Source organism: Tachypleus tridentatus, chromosome 9, assembly GCF_004210375.1.
Source record: "Tachypleus tridentatus isolate NWPU-2018 chromosome 9, ASM421037v1, whole genome shotgun sequence".
In the NCBI taxonomy this organism is placed as follows: domain Eukaryota; kingdom Metazoa; phylum Arthropoda; class Merostomata; order Xiphosura; family Limulidae; genus Tachypleus; species Tachypleus tridentatus.
In genome coordinates, this window is record NC_134833.1 from 82,514,571 (window position 1) to 82,537,577 (window position 23,007).

General features: G+C 32.6%; 1 protein-coding gene across 1 annotated transcript; it reads left to right on the plus strand.

Annotated features, from left to right (window-relative positions):
- The first annotated feature begins 17,410 nt into the window (after positions 1-17,410).
- Positions 17,411-22,429, plus strand: LOC143225626 (uncharacterized). The gene is made up of 2 exons (XM_076455401.1): positions 17,411-18,014; positions 20,513-22,429. Exons 1-2 carry the CDS (start codon positions 17,511-17,513, stop codon positions 20,711-20,713), a joined length of 705 nt encoding a protein of 234 aa, XP_076311516.1. The 5' UTR covers positions 17,411-17,510; the 3' UTR covers positions 20,714-22,429.
- The last annotated feature ends 578 nt before the right edge of the window (positions 22,430-23,007 follow it).

The window sequence follows — 23,007 nt, forward strand, 5'->3', positions numbered from 1 at the left end:
AAAATGTGGCCGGTGGGATAACCTTATCGTGCCAGTAACGTTGGAAGCCATGTGGACCATCCAGATTAAATATTTTCTCATAAGAGAACAAAACCTTCTTCCACTTTTCTACGTCCCATGTTTGTTGCTTCTCAGCAAAGTTTAACCGAGCTGTTTCGTGATGTGGAAGAAGGTTTGTTTGTTTGTTTGTTTCGGAATTTCGCACAAAGCTACTCGAGGGCTATCTGTGCTAGCCGTCCCTAATTTAGTAGTGTAGGACTAGAGGGAAGGCAGCTAGTCATCACCACCCACCGCCAACTCTTGGGCTACTCTTTTACCAACGAATAGTGGGATTGACCGTCACATTATAACGCCTCCACGGCTGGGAGGGCGAGCATGTTTAGCGCGACGCGGGCGCGAACCCGCGACCCTCGGATTACGAGTCGCACGCCTTACGTGCTAGGCCATGCCGGGCCCCGTGGAAGAAGGCGTGGTCATTGAAGACGTTAACGATTTTTAAAGTCTTTCTCTCGTAGATGCCATTTTATTGTTTTGAGCTGCATTCTGCGTCCTTAAGGGCCTTAATGTGGTTCGACGATTGGCTGGTGTCTTACCGGACAACCCGTCAAATCCTCCTGCTCAACGCCAGCGAAATTTTCTTGGGCCGACAACTTGAAATTCTCGTTCCATATCCTTCAGGGTCTTTTAAGAAATTTGCAACAGCAGTTTTACTACGTCCAATCTCACTAGTGACGGCACGTTGAGAGAGACCTTGCTTTTGCAGCTCAATAATTCTGCCACGTTCAAACTCTGTCTACTTTTTAGCCTTTGCCAAGTTTTTAGCCAACGTAACACAGGAGATATCAGTGGGAGATGTTGACAACGCTGATGCTTGAACACAAAAGACTAAATTTCATTACGTGTTTACCGATTAACGCTTTGTTTCAGTATGATCTTAAACTTTTGACCAGCTAGTATTTACGCTAATTTCATAGTGTTCACATTTTCCCTATTAAATGATAAATTTTTTTTTTATTTTTGTTTTCCCATTTCTTATTTTCATCTTTCGAAGTTCTACTCAAATAAGTGGTTGAGTCTAGCAACGCAAAATGTATATTTTTCTTTATGTTCATTGACCTTAAAATTTTGGCCAGCAGTGTATTTATAGAAAAAACCTTTAGCTTTTGTAATGAAATATTTAAATAATTACAGCCCAAAAATGAAATTAGAATTTATATAATATGTTTTAATACCAAGGAGTCACTCCTCACCATTTGGAAACTGTAAGAAATTCAATTATCGTTACTCATTTTTTACGTGCGCTTAAATTCGTGTAAATAAAGTGCAACTACGTACACTTGTATCGGGGATAACATATGAAGTAAAGATATGCCTTAACAGCCGGCACTGGCTTTGATAATATATCCTTAATGTTTTTTCGACATGGTTGAAGAAATCAGAAATAATGGTATTTGTTTCAAAAGCTCTACTCCATGTGACTTAACGGTAAATCTGAATACTTATAACACTAAACCCTAGTTTCTATACCCGTAGTAGACACAACATAGATAGTCCATTGTGTAGTTTTGCGCTTAACAACAAACAAAACAACTAAATCAAAAAGTTTTGCTAACCAAATATTTTTACATTTTATTGAGCGGGTTTAGTTTCTTAACTATTTCATCACTATTAATTATTATTTAAGAATGTACATCTTGCTATAAGTATAAATAAACAGCCATAGGCTTGGATTACTCATTCTCTTATATTCATAATTATTTATTCATGGCGTTTATAGTGACATCTTGTATGGTTCGTATGTTGTACAAACAGGATCGTTGAACACTGGAAATTTAAGATTGCAGACAAGATAAAGTACACAGCTAACCAGAGACTCTATTTGTTTATCAGTTGAAAGATTTGTTTTCAATTCAACTTAGAGTTATTTCCAACAGCTTCTTGTTAAGATATAGCGCCTGAGTCATCATGAAATATCTTGTTTTATTGGTTATCACCTTTGCTATACATATATAATGTTATATCACTAGATTAAATGAAATTTGAACGATACAGTTTTGATAATAAACCCCATTTTTCCGTTCTCGACACCTTGAAAACTAGTCTAACAATGTATTCAAGTGCGTATGTTAGAAAAGTAAATTATGAAGTCTTCAACCAGATAACGTTTGACCAATGCGAGTTGTCACAAAGTGTGCAAGAATGGCACAGCACATTTCACATTAATTCAGAAAGCCTTCTTTATCTGAAGGTAATTGGATCTATATCTTTTGAAATCACTTTAGAAGAATTATTTTTTAGTATTTATTAACCATACTGCTACCATATCTGGTATAATTATCGATTTTTCTGTAGAATTGTTTGTGAAAAACAAATGAATAGTTCTTCAATTGGAACAAATTTATCACGTTAATGAATTATAATGTCGAATCTGAATAAGACTGTATATATAAGTGTTTATTTAAACCGCAAGTTTTTCTCTTTTCCTTATCTGAAGGTACATAATTGGTTGCTTCTTAAAATCACCAGTTTATCTAATTTCTTTCAAGCTATACAGATATCTGTTTATCAAAACTACCGGTTCTTTCCATTTCATTCAGTTCATTTCATCAGTGGAACAGCGGTAAGTCTTCGGATTTTCAATGCTAAAATCAGGGGTCGATTCTCCTCGGTGGACACAGCAGATATCTCAATGTAACTTTGTTATAAGAAAACACACACACACACGCACACCTCAAGCTAAACAGATGGCTACTAAAGCCACTAGCATATTTCATTTCTGTTGTATGGAAATGTATCGAAACTGTAGGCATAGCTAATTATTAAAAACACTATTTTACCTTGGTTATTTACTTTATCTTAAGCAATTGTAAAGTAGTACATGGTCTGCTATTGAAGTCACCAGTTTGTTTTCCGCTCGTGAAAACATATGAATATCTACATATGGCTGTAGATATATTCTCACTTACGTTTCGTTTGTTTTACATAAACAAGAACAGTGAATAAATATTCCAAGCCCCCTAGTGACACAGCGGTATGTCTGTGAACTTACACCGCTAGTAACCAGGTTTCGATACCCGTGATGGGCAAAGCACAGATAGCTCGTTGTATAACTTTGTGCTTAATTCCAAACCAATACACAAATATTCCAAAACGTCATAAAAAACAACAGTTAATCAAAGTGTAGTTTTATAGGGCAATTACTTTTATTTCTGTGTCATTCATTGCATGCTAAACTAATATTTTTGAACATAAAAGATGACATAGTTTGAATAAGTTAACCACACTTGTAAATTAAGGATAAATTATTGAAATAGCTATTCCGAGAAGTCTCAACAAAATGAAAGTTATTGTATAATAAACGTCTACTTGAGCACGTGATTTATACTACAGGTAAAAATGTCATATAATTTGAATGGTATTTCTAGACCGATTATCACTAGACAATGGTTTTAACTATGACATGTATTATATTTATGATTGATGTTGTTTTTCTGACTTCCTAGTTTTTCACTCGGAAGATCAACAGTAAGTTTCCAGCTTTACAGCCAACAGTATAATTTTGCGCTGAAAATATATCTAATAAAAGTTTTCTACTTTGCGTCTTTCATATATAAATAAAATCGTAATGATTTACAGTTTAAAGTAATTATAAAAATGATTTAGATATAATGGCCACAGTTATACAAAATATAAGAAATATATTGTAGAAGTTTCACGTGAGAAATTCTGAATCATATTGAACATTAGCCAGAGTGTGATAATGTCTTGAATAAAGTCTTAGTCTCTAATATCTTGGTCAATAAGATATGATAATGTTCAAATCTCCAGTCTTTCACCATTGATGAATAGTATGGAGATTAAAGCCATAATGAAAGACAGTAAGAAATGTTTGTTTGTTTGTTTTTGAATTTCGCGCAAAGCTTGTGTGTGTTTTTCTTATAGCAAAGCCACATCGGGCTATCTGCTCAGCCCACCGAGGGGAATCGAACCCCTGATTTTAGCGTTGTAAATCCGGAGACATACCGCTGTACTAGCGGGGGGCTCGCGCAAAGCTACTCGAGGGTTTTCTGCGCTAGACGTCCCTAATTTAGAAGTGTAAGACTAAAGGGAAGACAACTAGTTATCACCACCCACCGCCAATTCCTCGCTACTCTTTTACCAACGAATAGTGGGATTGACCGTAACATTATAACGCTCCCACGGCTGAAAGGATGTTTAGTGTGACGGGGATTCATATCCGCGACCCTCACATTACGAGTCGAGTGCCTTAACCACCTGGCCGTGCCGGGTTTGTTGTAGAGATCCCCGAGCGAGTGAGCGCTTATGAAGTGGGAGGTTATTACTGGTTTCACTAGCCGTCCCTCCTCTATTCAGCATACTTCTGCATTCAGCTGAGGGAATTTGGTTGCCAGACGAATATAAACCAAAGACTAGCACGATGAGTCTGCAAATACATAAAATGGATATTTTCATAAACACTTTTTATTATCGCCAAAAAGAGGAGCCCAGTGGGTCTACCTCCCTAGATTTACTACTAAGCCGACAGTACTATGGTAATCATCATGATGGACTGCAGATCGTAGGGTCTATAGTTCACTATTTGATATTGATGAACTCCTTCTGCACTTTCACTTGTAAGTGAGTTATCAAAGTGACAGTCCACCTGTTCTGCTCAAAAAGTTTAACAACCCTCCTTTTTCGAAGTAATAAATTGAACTTTTGAGACTGGAAACTGTCCTATTTTTAGAATTGTTTATTAAATAATCATTGTTTTAAAATAATCGTTTTTTAATCATTGAATATTACCCAAGTTTCAAAAGAATTTTAAAAACAAATTGTATAGTATGTTATTACACGCTCTCCAGTGGCACAGCAGTATGTCTGCGGACTTACAACACTAGAATCCGGGTTTCGATACCAGTGGTGGATAGAACATATGTAGCCCATTGTGCAGCCGTGTGTTTAATTAGAAACAAACAAACGAACATTATTATACATACAATCACACCTCAACAAAACGGAGTTTGATGAGAAGAAAAGTAAACCAGACCGCCTCAAGTCGATCATAAGTTTTTGTTAACCAACTAGCTTATCAATGCATTTATGGCGAGTAAACTTAATATTATATCTAATGTTTTAGCTGTGTCGTAAAATTTATAAAAGTAATTGTACTGAACAAAACATTTCCTTTTGTGGTCGGATAAATGTTTTAGGAAAAGGTCTACAGCTATTATGTTGTTATTTCATTGTATTTTACGGTGAAAAGTTTTTCAACTATAATATTTTGATTAAAACCGATAGCTTGTAATTTATTAGAAACTTCATTTGAATATGTTTATTTAAGTAATGTTATGATAATCTAATTTGTCCGTACTTTCAGCTTTTGACATGGAATTCAAAGCCTTATCTGAACATTAAAACTTGTGAATGTGTAGAAAACGTCATTGATGTGAGACAACGTGAATACTAGTGTCTGTTTCCATCTGAACACCCTGGACTTCACTGTGAGGAAGGTAGGTTTATTATTTTATAGTAATATTTATAAACATACATTTTTTCTGTGCTGTTAAACAAGTAATTTTTATTTTCTCCATTTTACAAGTTGTTCATTTAGAAAATATTAGATATCATGTGACTTCAAGGTGAAGTGTTTATTTTATAATATAATTACTCTGTATCCGAATTTCGGACGTTTTGATAATCTACTCATTAAGAATAAATAATTTATATTAAACTTTCTAATGTTTTTTGTTTGAGATATTAATAATTTAAAGAAACAAATATTAGACAATTTATTATAATAATTTACTCTCATGCATGAAATATGTGGATCTCAGTTCTGGTACACTGTGAATTTATCGAGAAGTCTGTAAATATTGGATATTTTCTGTACACACGTCTTATTATCTCTCTGCTATAAAAATATATTCAGATACACTGATGTCCAAAAAATGTTAAGTATCTTTAACATAGCAGGTTCCGAACATACTTTTCAGAGAATAAAATGAACATAAACAACATAGAGAAAAAGGTAGAAATAAAACCAAATGTTTAAGTATGCAATGAATATCTTGAGTTTCTTGTTTAAGAATCGCTGAACTGTACATTTGGTTCTAAACTCTCTGCTATTCGAGTAGAAGAAAAGTCTACCTAGAAATAGGCATGGCGTCATTCCAGACAAGAATAACAAAGAAACGAGGTCTAACACAAATAAGTCTTATATCTAGTTATCTAAAACTAAGCTGGAGGATTATCGTATGTATGAATATCGAAAATATGAAAATGTCACTATCTAAATGTAAACTGTTGTACGAAGACATAGAAAAATAGTTGAATAAAGATCTTCTTTACTGTTATGAAATAGTGTTATTATCAGTTCTTCCATTTGTTAACAAGCACTTGTGCCTGTTTGTTAGCCGGAAACAACTGTTTGTTGTTTTTTTGTATTGACAAGAATATTTGATACTGTTTTTTTTTTTTTCAAACATTGAAAGCGTTTTGTTGATATTTGAGTAGCAATTGTTGCTAAAGGTTTAAGCTGTAAAGAAGATAAATAAGAAATTGGAATTTATAAACTTATAAAAAGTAACAAGCAAGGATGGAGATACTGCAGACATTAGTTACTGGAACTAGAAATCCCAATTTGACTCCATCGCTATAAATTTCGTCATAAGGCGACGACTAGCTTCGATTTCAACTTTAGTTCTTTTATATGCAAAGTATTTCGAAGAAATAACGCTTAATCCTATAATATCCTAAATAAAACTGAACATTACAACGATGCTTGGCTTTTTCGACTTATTCAGGTTTAATATACGCATGTGCAGTTTGCTTAAAACCATATGGTTATCATTTTGTGATTCAGACATTTACTGTGGTATAATTGAGCTTTGATTCATTTCATTTACTAATATTATAAACCCTTGTAGCTAATTTTTTCTTTACTACGGGCTTTATTCTTTTATTTGTGAGTTTTTTCTGTTTCATCTCTAGATGTTGTTGTTGTTTTTTAATTAAGCACAAAGCTACACAATGGGCTATCTGTGCTCTGCCCACCACCGGTATCGAAACCCGGTTTTTAGCGTTGTAAGTCCGCAGACATACCGCTGAGCCACTGGGGGACTGTTTCATCTATTAAAATCGTTTCACACTCCATACACTATTATAAATACATTTACTGTACTTTGTTATTTGCTTTACATGTTATTTATTATATAAATTTACATCTATGTAAGCACGTTTGTCTAAACACGCATGATTTTTTTCAAATAGACCTGGATTTATCGATCTAACACAATACCTACTACAAAATGTGTCGTAAATAGCGTGCTCGAATTTTCATAGAATAAGGAAAGTTCAAACGAAAGGTAAAAAAATTGACGCAAATGAATTGAAGGTCACGGCTAGATTTAAAATAATGCTCATATTTCTAACATTAACCTCAGTTATTCCAGTGACCTTGAATTAACTGAACTTAATGTTTCTGAGAATTCCATTTGATATCATTGAAATAATAACTATTTTTTATTTGCTCATATGTCATATTGTGTTTATATTTTATACAGCGATCAGTGATGTAAAATGTGACGATTCTTCTATTTTCCGAAATTGCAATGACAATTTCTTGATTTAGTAAAATATCTCATTTGTTTGTTTGTTTTGAATTTTCGCACAAAGCTACTCGAGGGCTATCTGTGCTAGCCGTCCCTAATTTAGCAGTGTAAGACTAGAGGGAAGGCAACTAGTCATCACCACCCACCGCCAACTCTTGGACTACTCTTTTACCAACGAATAGTGGGATTGACCGTCACATTATAATGCCCCCACGGCTGAAAGGGCGAGCATGTTTGGCGCGACGGGGATGCGAACCCGCGACCCTCAGATTACAAGTCGCACACCTTAACACGCTTGGCCATGTCGGGCCTAAATGTTAATATTTTTAGATTTGTTTGTTTTCTTCTAACAAAGCCACATTGGGCTATCTGCCGAGTCCACCACGTAGGGGAATCGAACCCCTAATTGTAGCGTTGTAAATCCGTAGACTTACCGCCGTACCAGTGGGGTAGTTAATCAACGAGCATGGTACTTTAATCTGATTGTTTATTCATATGTATGTGTAACTAATCATAAATCACAAGACATGAAACATAAAATATAATAATAAATTAATTTAAACTAATTGAAAAAAATGCTGCATCTCTTTAAAATATTGTACCACTTTAAATATTTTTGGACTCAACAAATTGAATATAAATCATGTTAGAAAGAGGTTAAATGGGATTTAAGGATGAAGAGGTTGAGAAATGTCCTTGTAAAATCGAAAGTGTTTCGCATGAGAAAAATTAACTCTATTAATTGAAATGGTTGAACATGACATTGAGAGCATTATTTTAGTATAATATACTGTTTTTATGTGGAGAATATTACACAAATGCGTAGTATTGAATCACGTATGATCTACGCCAAGAAATATATCAGTTACACCTATGTATGTCAGTATCTGCATAAGCTCATACGAAGGCGACATTAAGGACGCAGCCACCGTAAATCAATTACATCAAAACAAAAGCTTTCTCTTGCTAATTAGCAAATGTTGGAAAGCTTTGACATTTTAATTTCTAAAATGGGTCTTTAAAATACAGTGTGTGTACCAATTAATACCGTGGTTTGTTTATTGAACAAACTCGTGGTCAGCAGCATAATCACCCTACCAATGGGTAGTTTAATTGTTTTTCAATATAATTTTTTTCTACTAAAATATGGTAAGTCTGAACTTATAATACGGTATTATATAATACCTACGGCTTAATGAACAAAAGGGAATTTATATATTATAGTAAAAAAGAAATAGAGAAAATCATCTGTTTTCTCCAATAGAGACATTAAAAGTGTTGAATTTAAGTTCAGAATATTTGTAAGGAGAATAAATCATTTTTTTAAAAGAAGGGCTTACTTTTATCCCAAATAAGATATTCGCGAATTCATTTGGAAAGTTAGATTGAAAGAATTGTTGAGAATAGTGGTGATAATGATGGATACTTGAAGCGAATGAAAGGTAATTATTTTACCATCAAAAGGAAGAAATATAAAATATTTAAATTGTAGTTGTACAGAAAACACGTGTTATAAAATTCTTCAGGATAAATATAATATTTCAATAAAAGAAAGATATAGAAGAGGTTTTTATTAAGAAAAGTGATAAGGATAACGTTTTTGTTATTATGGATCAAGAGTATTATGATGATAAGATTTTAGATAATTTATATGACAAAGAAGCACATATCTTTCACAGATATTTGTATATAAAATAAAAGAAGAAATTAAAGAACACACACAAAATTAAATATATATATACTAAGAAAAAATGGATTATTTGATGAGTAATAATAAACTGTAAAGATTTTATGTATTACCCAAAACCCCCAGTGGCTTAGCGCTATGTCTGCGAAGTTACAACACTAAAATCCGGGTTTCGATACCCGTGGTGGGCAAAACACAGATAACCCATTGTGTCGCTTTGTGCTTAAATCAAAACAACTACAACACTACCCAAAATTCACAGAAGTAAAAAAGTTAAAGAAATTTCAGAAAAGTTAAGGTGGAATATCTCTGGATAAAGAGTCCTCCAAAAATTTCCGGAAGGTCAATTATAGGTGTAAAAAACAAGATGAGTGAGCCATTGAGCTCTATTTCAGACATAATTTTAAAGCTATTTACATCTAAAGTACAAAGTTTTATATGAAAGATATTGATTTTATTAATCACTAACCATAGAAAATTGAAAAAAATATTTTGTTTTAATATAATTAGATGCCATTTTTCTTTAATCAAGTATCAAATACTAATATGCAATGATAGTCATTGTGTATTATTTTGCGAGATACCGAGATTTATTACATTAAAGTTTTAATGAAGAGGTGATAATTAAAGGTTTGAACCTTATTTTAAAATAAAATCTGTTTTGTTTATTTTGTTTTCTGAAACATCAATGGAAACAGACTTGGATCCTGCTTAGACCACTTTATTGATGGAATATTTTGAAATTGAAATATTGAGGTTTGCCATTGAAAAAAAAATAGATAGAAAACCTAAATATTGTCTCTTCAGACTATTTAGTCTTAACGTAGTTTATAAACGTTTATTCATATAATAGTGAAAATCCATTTATATCAGTGTTAACTTTATTTCATCTGAACCGCGTGCAGTGGAATTGACAACTATCAAAATTAGTTAGGGGTTTGGCTTAACGAAGTAGATGTTGTTTAAAATAATTGCCATGTTATATCTTTATATTTAACATAAGATAGACTTGGGTAAATGTGAAAAACGTCCGGGGCACGATCCCTGTGAGCCTCTGCATAGGGACATCCCTGGTTAAGCGTTCAATGTTGAAAGCTTCGAAATATCTAGAACATTTCTTGATGTTGTCACCTGATTGGACATGAAAGTATAGACTTCATTTAAGCTTCGAAAGCCCGGAAGAAGTTTTTACAGAACAATAAAAGAGAAACAATCCGTAATCACTACTTTTAAACAATCCGCAAAATGATGGTATGATATACTTCGCAAGTTTGTTAGCTGTGTGTAAATAAATGTACATGTGGTTCTGCAGATAAAAGTATAAAAACTAATGTTTCTTTCCTCCTAAGAGTGTTCCTGGAGTGGGGGGTTCAGCAGAAAGCTTCAGGTTTAAATCTAGAACTCAAGGTATAATTCCTACAATTGACACAGCGCAGATAGCCAGTTGTGCAACTTCATACTAAAACAAAATATCAAAACACTCTCATAGTAACATTTCTTGTGATTTTAGATTCATTGAGCTAAAAATTGATAATTATATTGTTTAATGGAAGTCAGTCTAGTTTGTCTATTTTGGTTCCTAGAACTTTCGGACTTCACTAGTTGAAATACCAGAAACCTCTTTTCTTGAAGTGGAGTGGAGTGAACTTACAAAATTACAAAAGATATAAATGAAAAAAATCAAGTATTTCCACTCAATAAAAAGCTCGAGATTTTGCCATATGAGATAATCACAAATCTGAAACTCATTAAAGATTAGGTTTAACATTATCAGTGTTTTGATTTCTTTGTATTAATTTGTTTATTTATTTTTATCTTTTTGCAGGTATTTAAAGTAATTTCATTAATTGCACAAATATGTCCTGCAGCTTATAAAGCAAAACCTGTAGCTTTAATTATCTGTTTAATTTTAAAAAATGATTGTTGGATAATTAAAACAGAATAAATTAACACGGATAAAACTAAACCTTCTGCGTCAATGATCTAATGTCTGTAACTCAGCTTATGATTATGAAAACTTTACAGAACTATCGACATTTGCCAAGCTTTCAAGACGCCTGAATTTAACGATATCTTATAAAACTGTGAACTGAAAGACAATATCACTAAACGTTTGTTTTTTTACCATTTTGTCACTTTGATGCTACAGAACGAACTGTTTAGTTTACGCTTGGTGTAACTGACATAGGACTCTTCACATTAAATCACATACACGTCTTGGTTAATAAGTTCAAACCGTTTTGTTTTTCAGCCCATATAGCGATATATTGTATCATATATGTTTCTATTGTGTGGTTAGTAAAGTTTCTAAAATGTTACTATATATTACTAATTTAGTTTCAGAGAAGTTGAAATTACTTACATTTCTTGACTGATTCTCTTATTATAAAGCAAACCTATCTTATCCACTATTAAAGGCAATCAGTTTTCGTTGAAAATGCCATACATTTTGATTTATTTACGCAATTATAATATAATACCATGATAAAATACGTTATCTTGACTTATTTGAGTTCTTAAACTAATCTAGAAAGCAATGCGTGCATATTAAAAATTAATTCTTGAAATTATAAAAACATTTTTGATGAGAGAGGAGAATAAAGCTAGATGTGGTGTTGATTTTTTAAATACAAATTACGATATATGAAAATACGCATCGATAGGCCAATTGGAACTTTGTTTCAAATAATAATATATTTAGTACCTCAAAACGTGTTAATGAAATTTTAATAGAAATATAAATAGACAGATTGCTCCAACTTCAAACTAACAATTCATTTCTATGACGCATGTAGTTGATGCTAAGTTTCTCTATGTTTGTTTTTTATGTTAAGCAGGAAGTTTAATAATGGACTATATGCACTCTACTTACCATGCGTGTTGAAACCCTGTTTCTAGAGTTGTACGTCTGCAGATATAACACTGTTCCACTGAGAGCGTTGAATTTCCTCTCGAAAATTAGTATTATATAATATCACTTGAAAGCATACAAAATATAAAAAGGATGAGGTTTAGAAGTTTAGTGGTGAAAAAAAAAAACGTTTTTCAATGAAAATTTAACTTCATAGTTCCTGCCACCAATGTATTTACTTGTAATGTATAATAAATAGCTCTCTACCAGTTAATAAAAGACGCACATAAGAAATTAAAACAACAACAAATGATTGGAGATACGTTTTATGAAGTACTATAGAAAACATAAGCAATGTGATTTATTAGCTCACTCATACGTTTAAGAATTCATTATCTTTATATGTATAGAACACGGCTGGAAAATGTGAGGGAACATTATGTATTATAACTATGCTGATCTCTGTTCTTCTAACCCACTTGCTTGGAATAAGTTATTTCAGAGTTTCGTTTGATTGTTTGTTTTTGAATTTCGCGCAAAGCTACACTAAGGCTGTTTGCTCTAGCCGTCCCTAATTTTGCAATTTAAGATTAGAAGGAAGGCAGCTATTCATCACCACTCACTGTCAACTCTTGGACTACTATGGTCTGTCCATAACGATTCCTGAAATGTCGTTTCAGTGGAACTTGATTCTTTGTGTGAAAAGAGACGATGTTTTGGCCTTTACACTGAAGCTTTTCTTGAGGTCTCAGAAATAACTTTTAGATCATGTTGGTTTCTGTGCCTGTGTTGCAGTTTATGAAGAATTTCTTCAATAACCTCTAGCTTATCGAAGGATGTTATATTTGATTCAGTGTTCCTAACAGTTTCATTTTCGAAATCAACCAATAGATTTCATTGTCGATTTCCGATCACAAACAACAGCGGAACCCTTTAAAGCAATAAAAATATATAAATACAAAAATCTTAAACAACTGTGTCATTTCTCTGGTTAACAGAATTTATCTCACTCCGTGTATAGAGTATATTGGGTGGCATTGAACAGTGTTTAGGTGCTGGTGTACTGTAAAGCATTCATTCATTCATTGTTAGAAGTTTACAACGGATCTGATAGGCAACTAATGGATAGTCCTTTCAGCATCAGATTTGACATATAACTGCTTAAAACTCTTCATAATAATGAAGGGTTTTTATAAGTGTTATTGGAGTTAAGAATGCTTATAATCGTAAAGTACATTGCAAGATGTGAAATGAAACAATATAAATGTGTATTAAGGTTCATAGAGCACAGAGCTCTAGATGTAGAAACAGATGTGATCAAAGTTGTTAATGTGTGGAACTGTGCACCAGCAGGTTCAAAGTTCGAGTTGTGAATTGCCGGTTAGACGATTTTACTTGTGGGGGATGTTATAATCCCAGCATTGCATCCTGTTGTTGTTATAACTTTTTGAGAAAGTTATCTTTGCTTTATCATTACTTATGTGTACGGTGTTAACACATTTCGTGAAGTTGTCCTGCAAGTAAACTTTAATTACAGTACATTATGCTTGTAAGTAAAATAAATAGTTCTTGGAAAGGTAAAGATTTTTTTAAAATATATTAATAACTAACACACTGTCAGAAAATCAAAGTAATAATTAACATTCAAGTGTCTTCTTCTGTATGAGATTTTGTTAAGTGCCCAATTACTACAATGAAATATACATTTAAATGGCGTTCTGTTTGTTTGTTTGTTTTTGAATTTCGCACAAAGCTACTCGAGGGCTATCTGTGCTAGTCGTCCTTAATTTAGCAGTGTAAGACTATAGGGAAGGCAGCCAGTCATCACCACCCACCGCCAACTCTTAGACTACTCTTTTACCAACGAATAGTGGGATTGACCGTGACATTATAACGCCCCCACGGCTGAAAGGGCGAGCATGTTTTGCGCGACGGGGATGCGAACTCGCGACCCTCAGATTACGAGTCGCACGCCTTAACGCGCTTGGCCATACCGGGCCTAAATGGCGTTCTACTGAATGAAAACTATAGGAGATTTAATAGAGAAACTAGAACAGTAATGTCTGAAAAGTATGGAAATGCTGTAATGACAAAATTAATGAAGTCAAAGTAAAGTAAAGAAAAACATAAAGAATGTGCGAAAAACACCAGTGACGGAATAAAAGATGTGAAAATTAAATGTTTAATGTAAAGATTAAACCAGTGATTTGGTGTTAATAACCCATACCAGTAGTCCTGAGATACATATTTACTTCAAGAGGGTTTTTTGTCATCACAAATAAATCAGTAACCCTTTCTCTGCATTAATTCCAACGTTAAACAGCATCTAGTTGAAGATATGGAATACGAGAATTTATTTGTCTGCACCTCTTACTACTACTGCTGTGCTCCATGTTACTGGTGGACTTCCTTGTTCTACTCCAGCCATGATGCTCTTAAATATAGATCCATAACTTAGCTAGCATATTTAGCAGTGACCAACTGGAAAACCAATGGACTATGATGGGAAGGTACCATGACAAGCATACCAAGTACATTTTGAAATAATTTCCAGAATGAAAGGGTATTATAATGAAAAAACAAACTATATATCCTGCTGCTCATTTAACAGGACCAGGTTTGACAACATTAAGTAACAATTCAGCTAAAAGCTGTAACAATCGCAAGTATTGGCACTCATCTTATCCAAAGGTTTGGAGTGTAGCACCAGAAAGAAATATCAGGAGTAAAGTTCCAAAACAAAGCAAAGGAAATTAAAAACCTTAGCTAAACTTGAAGAAGTTTTGGGAAGGTTTACCTAATTATTTTATGCAAGTGCTCCTCATGAAAAAGTTATGGATTTACTAGCACGTGAGACATCTGCAGGCGCTATAAGAGACGAGAATATGACATTATCGGTGAGAAGCCGTATAGTACTGGGATTGACATTGTTTTACAGCTACAATAGCTCAATCCCTTTTTAATAAAAGCTGGGAAACTGCTTCCATATATGAAGAAATAAGAGAAAATAACGTGGACAGCAAGTGGAACTTAAGTTCCAACAAGAAAAGAATTAGAAATTACTTTTACTATAGAAGCTTGTATTTGCTCCATGAGTTCTTGATTGATTATTTGGAATTAAGCACAAATCTACACAATGGACTATCTGTCCTCTGCTCACCACGGGTATAGAAATATGGTTTCTAGCAATGTTAGTCCTCAGATATACCACTGTACCACTAGGGGGTTGTCCTATGACGTGTTTGTAATAGACACTGAGAAAGAAAACTATGATAAAAAAAACTCTTTGGACTACATTCACTTACTAAACTAGAGATTTAGCTTCCTGTAACAACTAGGAGAACAGTCACTGTACTTCCAAAAAGTGAATCACTCATACCAGAATTTTCAAAAAAAAAGTTCCATTTAAGGACTGAGCCATAATAGAACCAAACACTTCATCGTGTCCTGATAGAATTATTGGTTGATAAAACTATTGTAGATATGAAAAATAAAGATGTCTTTATTTGGACCATAAGATTCTAATCAAATCTGTAGGGAACATCACAAGTAGTCACCTCTGAGAAAAAGTGTAGAAAGTTTGATGCCAAACCTTTATATCAGGATAACCCATAGAGAAGAGTTACAATTCTAAATGTATAGAAAGGACTGAATCATTTTCACTAAATAATTCAAAATAAAAAGTAATAAAAAAGAATAACATAAAAAATAGGGAAATGACTGAGACCAAAATAAAAAGTTTAAGTTTATATTTTTATCCATGAAGTATAATTTGCGAAGCGTGAAAAGTTTTCCATAATACAAATTTAATGACTATAAAAGTGATAAAAACGCTGATTGTCTATCTGATTTAATATACACGCTGTAAAAGGTTGAAAAAATACAAGCTCTCCTTCGTTCACCTACTGCATTGTGTCACACATATTTGATAGTGGTAGTCAAGCTGGTGTGATGTCATCACTAATTCCAAACAAAGGATGATTGTAAACATCATTAATTTTAGTTTATCATAATAGTCCCCTGGTGGGTTAGTGGTGAATTTACGGACTTATACCACTAAAATTCAAGTTTGAATAACACGTGACTTTTACATCACAGTTAATAATTCAGTATTATTAAGCGAACTGATTGGTAATTTATTTGTAAATTTATCTTTTCCTCGTCAAAACGAATAATTTTGACGAAGAAAAAGAATTAGTGGTGAGTAAAGGACACTACATCAAAGCTTTTAAGTCGTTCGCATTCAACCACAATTTATTATAAAGTTTAATTACCTATCCCAAGCAGTGCAAATGAACTGAGAATTTGGCAAACGACTTTATTGCAGAAAGGGTGGCCTGGCATGGCCAAGCGCGTAAGGCGTGCGACTCGTAATCCGAGGGTCGCGGGTTCGGGCCCGCGTCGCGCCAAACATGCTCGCCCTCCCAGCCGTGGGGGGCGTTATAACGTGACGGTCAATCCCACTATTCGTTAGTAAAAGAGTAGCCCAAGAGTTTGGCGGTGGGTGGTGATGACTAGGTGCCTTCCCTCTAGTCTTACACTGCTAAATTAGGGACGGCTAGCACAGATAGCCCTCGAGTAGCTTTGTGCGAAATTTCAAAACAAACAAACAAAAGCAGAAAGGGTAGCGAATCAAAGATGAGTATTATTCCGCAAAACTTGAGAAGAAAAACTTGGAAGAATGATAATAAAGAACAAACTGACCTATCTAAATAAATACTTTTTCCAATCTGATAAAAATAGAGTGTTAAGGGCGTTTTTTCTTAACTTTATTAAAGTGTGTAAATCCTTCCAGTATGCGCTACAAATTTTAAGAGGCAACAAAAAACTTTCCAGTGCAACGTTTCGAGCAGACGACCTTTTTTATTTAATGCTTTATGGAGAGCGTCTGCTTGAAACGTAGTACAAATAAACTGGTAAACCTTTCACTTAGATGTGCCAATTTATTCATTGCTTTTATTTGTCTAAGAGTCAAAGAAAACGATGGGCTTCTAAGCCAATTAATGAATTATTTCTTTTACTCGGGAATTTCAGGTTTCAGTGAGGAAAAGAGAAATGAACAAATAAATAATTAGTTATTCTGCTGGTTAACAATGATGAATTTCGACGGTAAAGTTGACATGTTATTTAACACTTACAGTATTTCAAGCTTTAGTACTGTGTATAAGTCTACGAACTAATTTTGACAACTCGTGTTAAATAGCTTCCCCAAATGATTAGTGTTGATAAAAACCTTCAAATCAATTGGTTGTCCTGACGACGTTGTGTACCTTCCCAAAATTCCATAAAAATTTACGTTACGTTATCAGCGTGTGTCGACGTCATAAGATTCAGTGCCAAATATTACTTTGTATTAATTATGGCAATGATGAGAAGTTTGTTTACAACCTGCCAACTAATTACTGATAGTTTTGTTGTAAAATGTGGAAAAGTAAATATGCAAACCTCAACATACACTGATTTGCAGAACAGTTTTAAAAGAACAGTAAAACTTGGATGGAATGTTAATATGACTGCTATGAGGAGATTGTATAGCTGCAAGAATTTAAGTACATCTGAACTGCCTCGTTTTAAATTTATGGCAATTACCAGTGCTGCAGCCAAACATAGTAGAGTTGTAAGTTATTCTAAGAAGAGAATGTTTAATACAAAATTTCAGCGGGTTACGTTTAATTCGCTATCTAACTTTGGATATATTCATGGCCCAAATGTCGTTCCCTCCAGGCCTAATGGATTACTTTTTTCAACACAAACTCCAGGAACAAACTTAACTAAGGAAAAGTTATCTCCAGAAGACTTACAAAAATCCATAGATCACTTAACTGAAGAATTTTCAGAGACCTTAGCTTTACTAGAAGATGCTGTAAGTGTAATAAATAAGGTTGAATGTTAAATCTGAACATATAATTGTCACTCAAAATCGTTAAGTATTTCATGAACAAGATACTTGGTGAACATGTTTTTTTTTTTTTTAAGTTTTAGTCATATTTTCTAAAACCAACACTGTTATTGAGTCTATAATATTCCAATATTGGTTAGTGATTTATTGTAAGAATTTTATTTATCTTAATTTATAGTTTTACTAACAAAACGTTTGAGAAAGATGTAATATTCCTAATTAATAGTCTTGTTAAAGTAGTTGTGACATCCAAATAATTAAACAAAGTGCATTATTGTGGAAAATTTAAAACTTCTCTTTTGGATATATGGAATTTAATATTTATGGTTAAATGTTTCACATAGTGAACCTGTTGTACCTGATTTTGCTAGGTTAACCTGATGAAATGTTGTAATCATGATTATTATACTCCATTTGCCCAACAATAAACCAGTTTAAAATTGTGATATCCATTTTAATTTACTGAGCCATTTTGTTCTCATGTGAATTTATTTTCACATATATTAGATGATTGAATTTGTGTTTGGTTCTGTTGTTTGATGCCATTACTTGTTTGGTATAGTTCAAAATAATGTTTTAAGTTGAATATTTTATGCTGTACTGGTTTAGTTTTTTGCTACTGTTTGATACAACACTTGTTACATGTGTGAGACAGCATGTTTTGTGATCTATCATGTGAGAACCTATTTGATGTGTACTATTGTTATAGTGTTTATTGTGTTTTGTGATTAATTTTTAGGGATTTTTTTTCTTGTGTACAGTCCTGAAAGCTTATAGTTGTTAGTGTAATTTATTTTGTTTAGGCTAAAACTGTAGCTTTAAGAAGGTTCCAGGTTATGTGTTGTGTTGTAGGCTCGTGTGAAAGGAGGACACTTTACATGTAACACTGATAGTGTGGTTTTGGAAGACTGCTTGGAATAGTGTAGGTCAGTATCCCCTGTTTTGGTGCAAGGTGAAAGTTTTAATTAAACCTTAGTCAGGACAAATTTCTTAATGACATGACTCTTCATAATAGATTGAAAATTTCATCACAATTTTATAGAAGTTAAGATTAATTGTGTTATCTCAAGTAAAATATGAGAGTCCAACTGTCATGAAATGTCACATTTTTTACATGTAGTTTGATTTGGAGTCTGTCTTTATAGACATTTATATAGTTGTGTGATTTAGACAGATGTAATTGTTTCACATTGTGTGTGTTGATTGAATGATATACTTAGCTATTGCTTTAGTTGTTTGGATTAAACAAATCTCATTACAGTAATCCTAAACTTTGCTTAGTTATTGGTTTTATTATTAAAATTTAGAATTTGTCATACTAATAAACTCTGGACAAAGTATAAAAATGTGTGTGGTAATTATTTCCTTCCATACTAAATATGTTTTATCTCAAATCAACCTTACTTTACTAGTGTATTAGTATTGCATGATATTTATGAAAACATGTTTCATGTGAAACCTGAAGTACACTTCAGTATATCATAAGTCTGAACTAGTGTTTGTACTGCAGGAAAATTAGTGTGGTTTTTATATTTGTGGCAAAGAAATTGTATGAAAGGACATGGAATTGTTGAAAAAGGTTCAAAGGAGGTGTACTAAGATGATATTTGGGATGGAAAAGGTGTCTTGTCATTAGAGGATAGGTTGAGGTCTCTGAACTTTTCAAAAAAGGAGAGGTGCAGGTGATCTTATCAAGGTGTTTTGGATTGTTAGGGGAACTGGTTGGTGAAAGCAGTTAATTTAAAGGAGTTTAAAGAAAAGCTAGATAACCATTTGAATGATTATAGGTTTTTAGTGTTTAGTAGATAAGAAGACCTGGATAGACCAAAGTGTCATTTTGTTGTCTTTCAATGTTATGCTATGTTAAGAGTGGTGTAGAAATATGATCAGAAGAATAAAACTTGTTAAAAAAAATGGTTCTGTGAACCACACTATTCATGAGTATTTGTTAACTTCAAAAACAGCAAGAATTGTTATATGGAACAGGAATTAGATTTTATCAAAGTCTAATTTTGTACATGACGGGACTTCCAATTCTAAAGTAAAACTTAAATGTTTGTGTAATGTATTGGAGAATTATGCTAATTCAAAAGCAGACTTTATTCTATTAGATTACACTTTGAATAGATAACTTGGTGGGGTGATAACTAAGTCCTTCCCAAACTGATCTTATAAATATGAAGATTTTGGTTAGGAATTGTATTTCATTTTGAACTTTGTGAGTTACAGCTGAATATAGACTGGTAGATATTTGAACAAATGAATAGTATGGTCATGACGTCTCCCGTTTGTCTACGTATACCACCACCATAAGACAGTAAAATTTTTGTAATTGTTACCACCCTGTTCACTTATGTGTAAGTAACTTAGTTTAATATTTTAACTTAGTAAATAAAATTTCTGATCTGTAATGAAAGTGTTTGTGTAATGTTTTATTTTGCTTATCTGTGTTGGTATCATAGAGGACATCACTGGGAACAATATATATCACTGAAGATATGAAAGATGCTGAAACTAAGGTAAATAAAACACTGGAAGAGTTCCAGAATCTTTTGAATAGACTAAATGAGACACAGCGAACAGAGGTGAATCGATCTTTAGGGTTGAAGATGCATGAACTCAAAGCTCAGTTGGAAATGCTGCAAGAAATGTGTTCAGAGTAACAAGGAAGTGAAGACCAAAATGGTAAAATTAATTCAGCTCAAAAGTTTGACCTGTTATCAAACTTCAGTTGTCACTCTTAAATTAATTTGACCTGTATGTGTTTTAAGTTTCTCATATTTAATAACTTTCCAAGTATTTATGTGGAAAGTTGCATCAAGATTCGATCTATGTTCATAATGAAAGCCATGGGAAATTGGAACCTATTAAGTGAAAATTATGTTACATATTGTTTTTGTTGGTTACACATATTAATGAGATAATAATTATATCTGATGCGTAGTACATGTTAAATCATTTGATGACATTTCATGTTGTATGGTAATATACTACAAGTATGTGTGTCAAACACTTCTTTCTCTGTGTATTTGTATATAAATATACCTAATATTTTCTGGTGTTTTTCTTCACAAGTGAGTGATATTTCATTATTAAAAAAATAAAAACAACAGAATGCTAATGGTTATAATACAATTTTCTGCTACCCAATAATATAATATTCTTATACACTAAGTACTTTTCTTTTGACGTTGCTGTTAAAGGAGTTGGCACTTGTGTATTGAAATTGAGATTACATTATCTATGATTGTACTTAATGTTATTTTGGCATGTTATGATTTATAGAAAGTAACTAACAGGTGATGGTTTTGGTTTAATATAACAATATTATACAATTTATGTTAAGATTTGTTTTCATGTAGTTGAACTAGCCAATTAATACTGTTGCAGTACAGAGTTTTATGAGCATAATGTTAAGTGTCTATAGTATCAAACTAACAAATATAAACTAATTAAAAGTACATATATGATAAAAGTTAAAATATTTGTTGTTTTTTAATGAGTTTTTTTGTTGTTGTTGCATTCCTTAAATTTTAGTTTGGGTTGAACTTAAAATAACGTAGTATTGTTGTTTTGTATAAACTTGAATGGAGAAAAGTTAATAAAATAAATGTGTTTCATTTATTTAAAATAATAAATGTCTTATCACACTGGCATTGTATGTTGTTATTTTATTACAATATTATTATAAACATATAAAGTAACATGTTTAAGAAAAAATTGATTATGTATTTCAATACCAGATTCTTCTTTATAAAGATAAAATTGTCTCTGAATTTCTACTAGAATATTAGAAACTTGTGTAACCCAAAGTATTATATTTGTTTACACTTGACTTGTTCCTTTTAAATTTTTTTTTGTAGTCATTGTTTGAGTGAAACTCTTCATGGACTGTCAGGTTAAATAATTTTAGTACCCAGTCAACATCTATTGAAATTTTAATGACTCTCTAACATATTGCAATTTTTTTTTAGAAACATAATACAGTCAGAAAATAATGTTAAATTATATTGTTAGAGTATGGAAGCAGTGTTGTTAATTTGAACTTGCAATATAATATTGTATATATATGTTAGAACTAGTATTTGGTAAATTATGCAGTATAGAACATTTTACTGTCAAAAGCACACTATGTGTATAAATGTGATCTGGTTGTATCCCTAAAGATATTTTATTTGTATATTGAAATTTGTAGAGCTTTAAGGGTACCTGACTTCTTCATGGCAAAAGATATAATCTACAAATAAATCCTTCATACTTGCAAGAAAAAAACTAAACAAAATTCAAAATTAGAAAGGACTTTCTCCTGCCTTATGTGGGGAAAAACAAAGAAAACTAATGTACATGCAAGACTATATAATAAAAAAGGTTTTTTTAAATCCCTGAAATGTGTAATAATTTTTGTTGATACCTTGTTCATATTTTGGGCATAGGCATAAGGCAGAGAAAAAATGTTTAATTTCAGGTTTCATGGGAAATGTTTTGATGTGCTATTTTATAGTGTTGTGTGTTCTTTTGTGGTCAATGATAATTTCTTCAGCAAACATCGATTGTTGAAAAACTTGTAAAGTCTTCTAAATGCATTTACTTCATTTGTTTCTGTTCATCGTGGCTAGTACATATATGGATTCTTGCTTTTAAATTTCTCTTGTAAGGTGTTGGATTGTAAATGTTTATGGTAATGAAGTCCATCTACATTCCACTAAATGGTCTCACACAGTCAGTTATTTCCACCTTATGTTTATCAGTTTTTCTGAAGATGTCAGAGAGGCCTGTATGACAACATTTTATTGCTACACCAACAATCATCATCAAAACTGGGGAAAATTCAAGTTATTTTATGTGTTTACTAGATAGCACTGACTTTGATGGGTTGATGCAATGAACAGAAAAATCATTTAGAGGCCATATATATGTAACAGAAATCTTTATCATGTATACATTGCATCAAATAGTT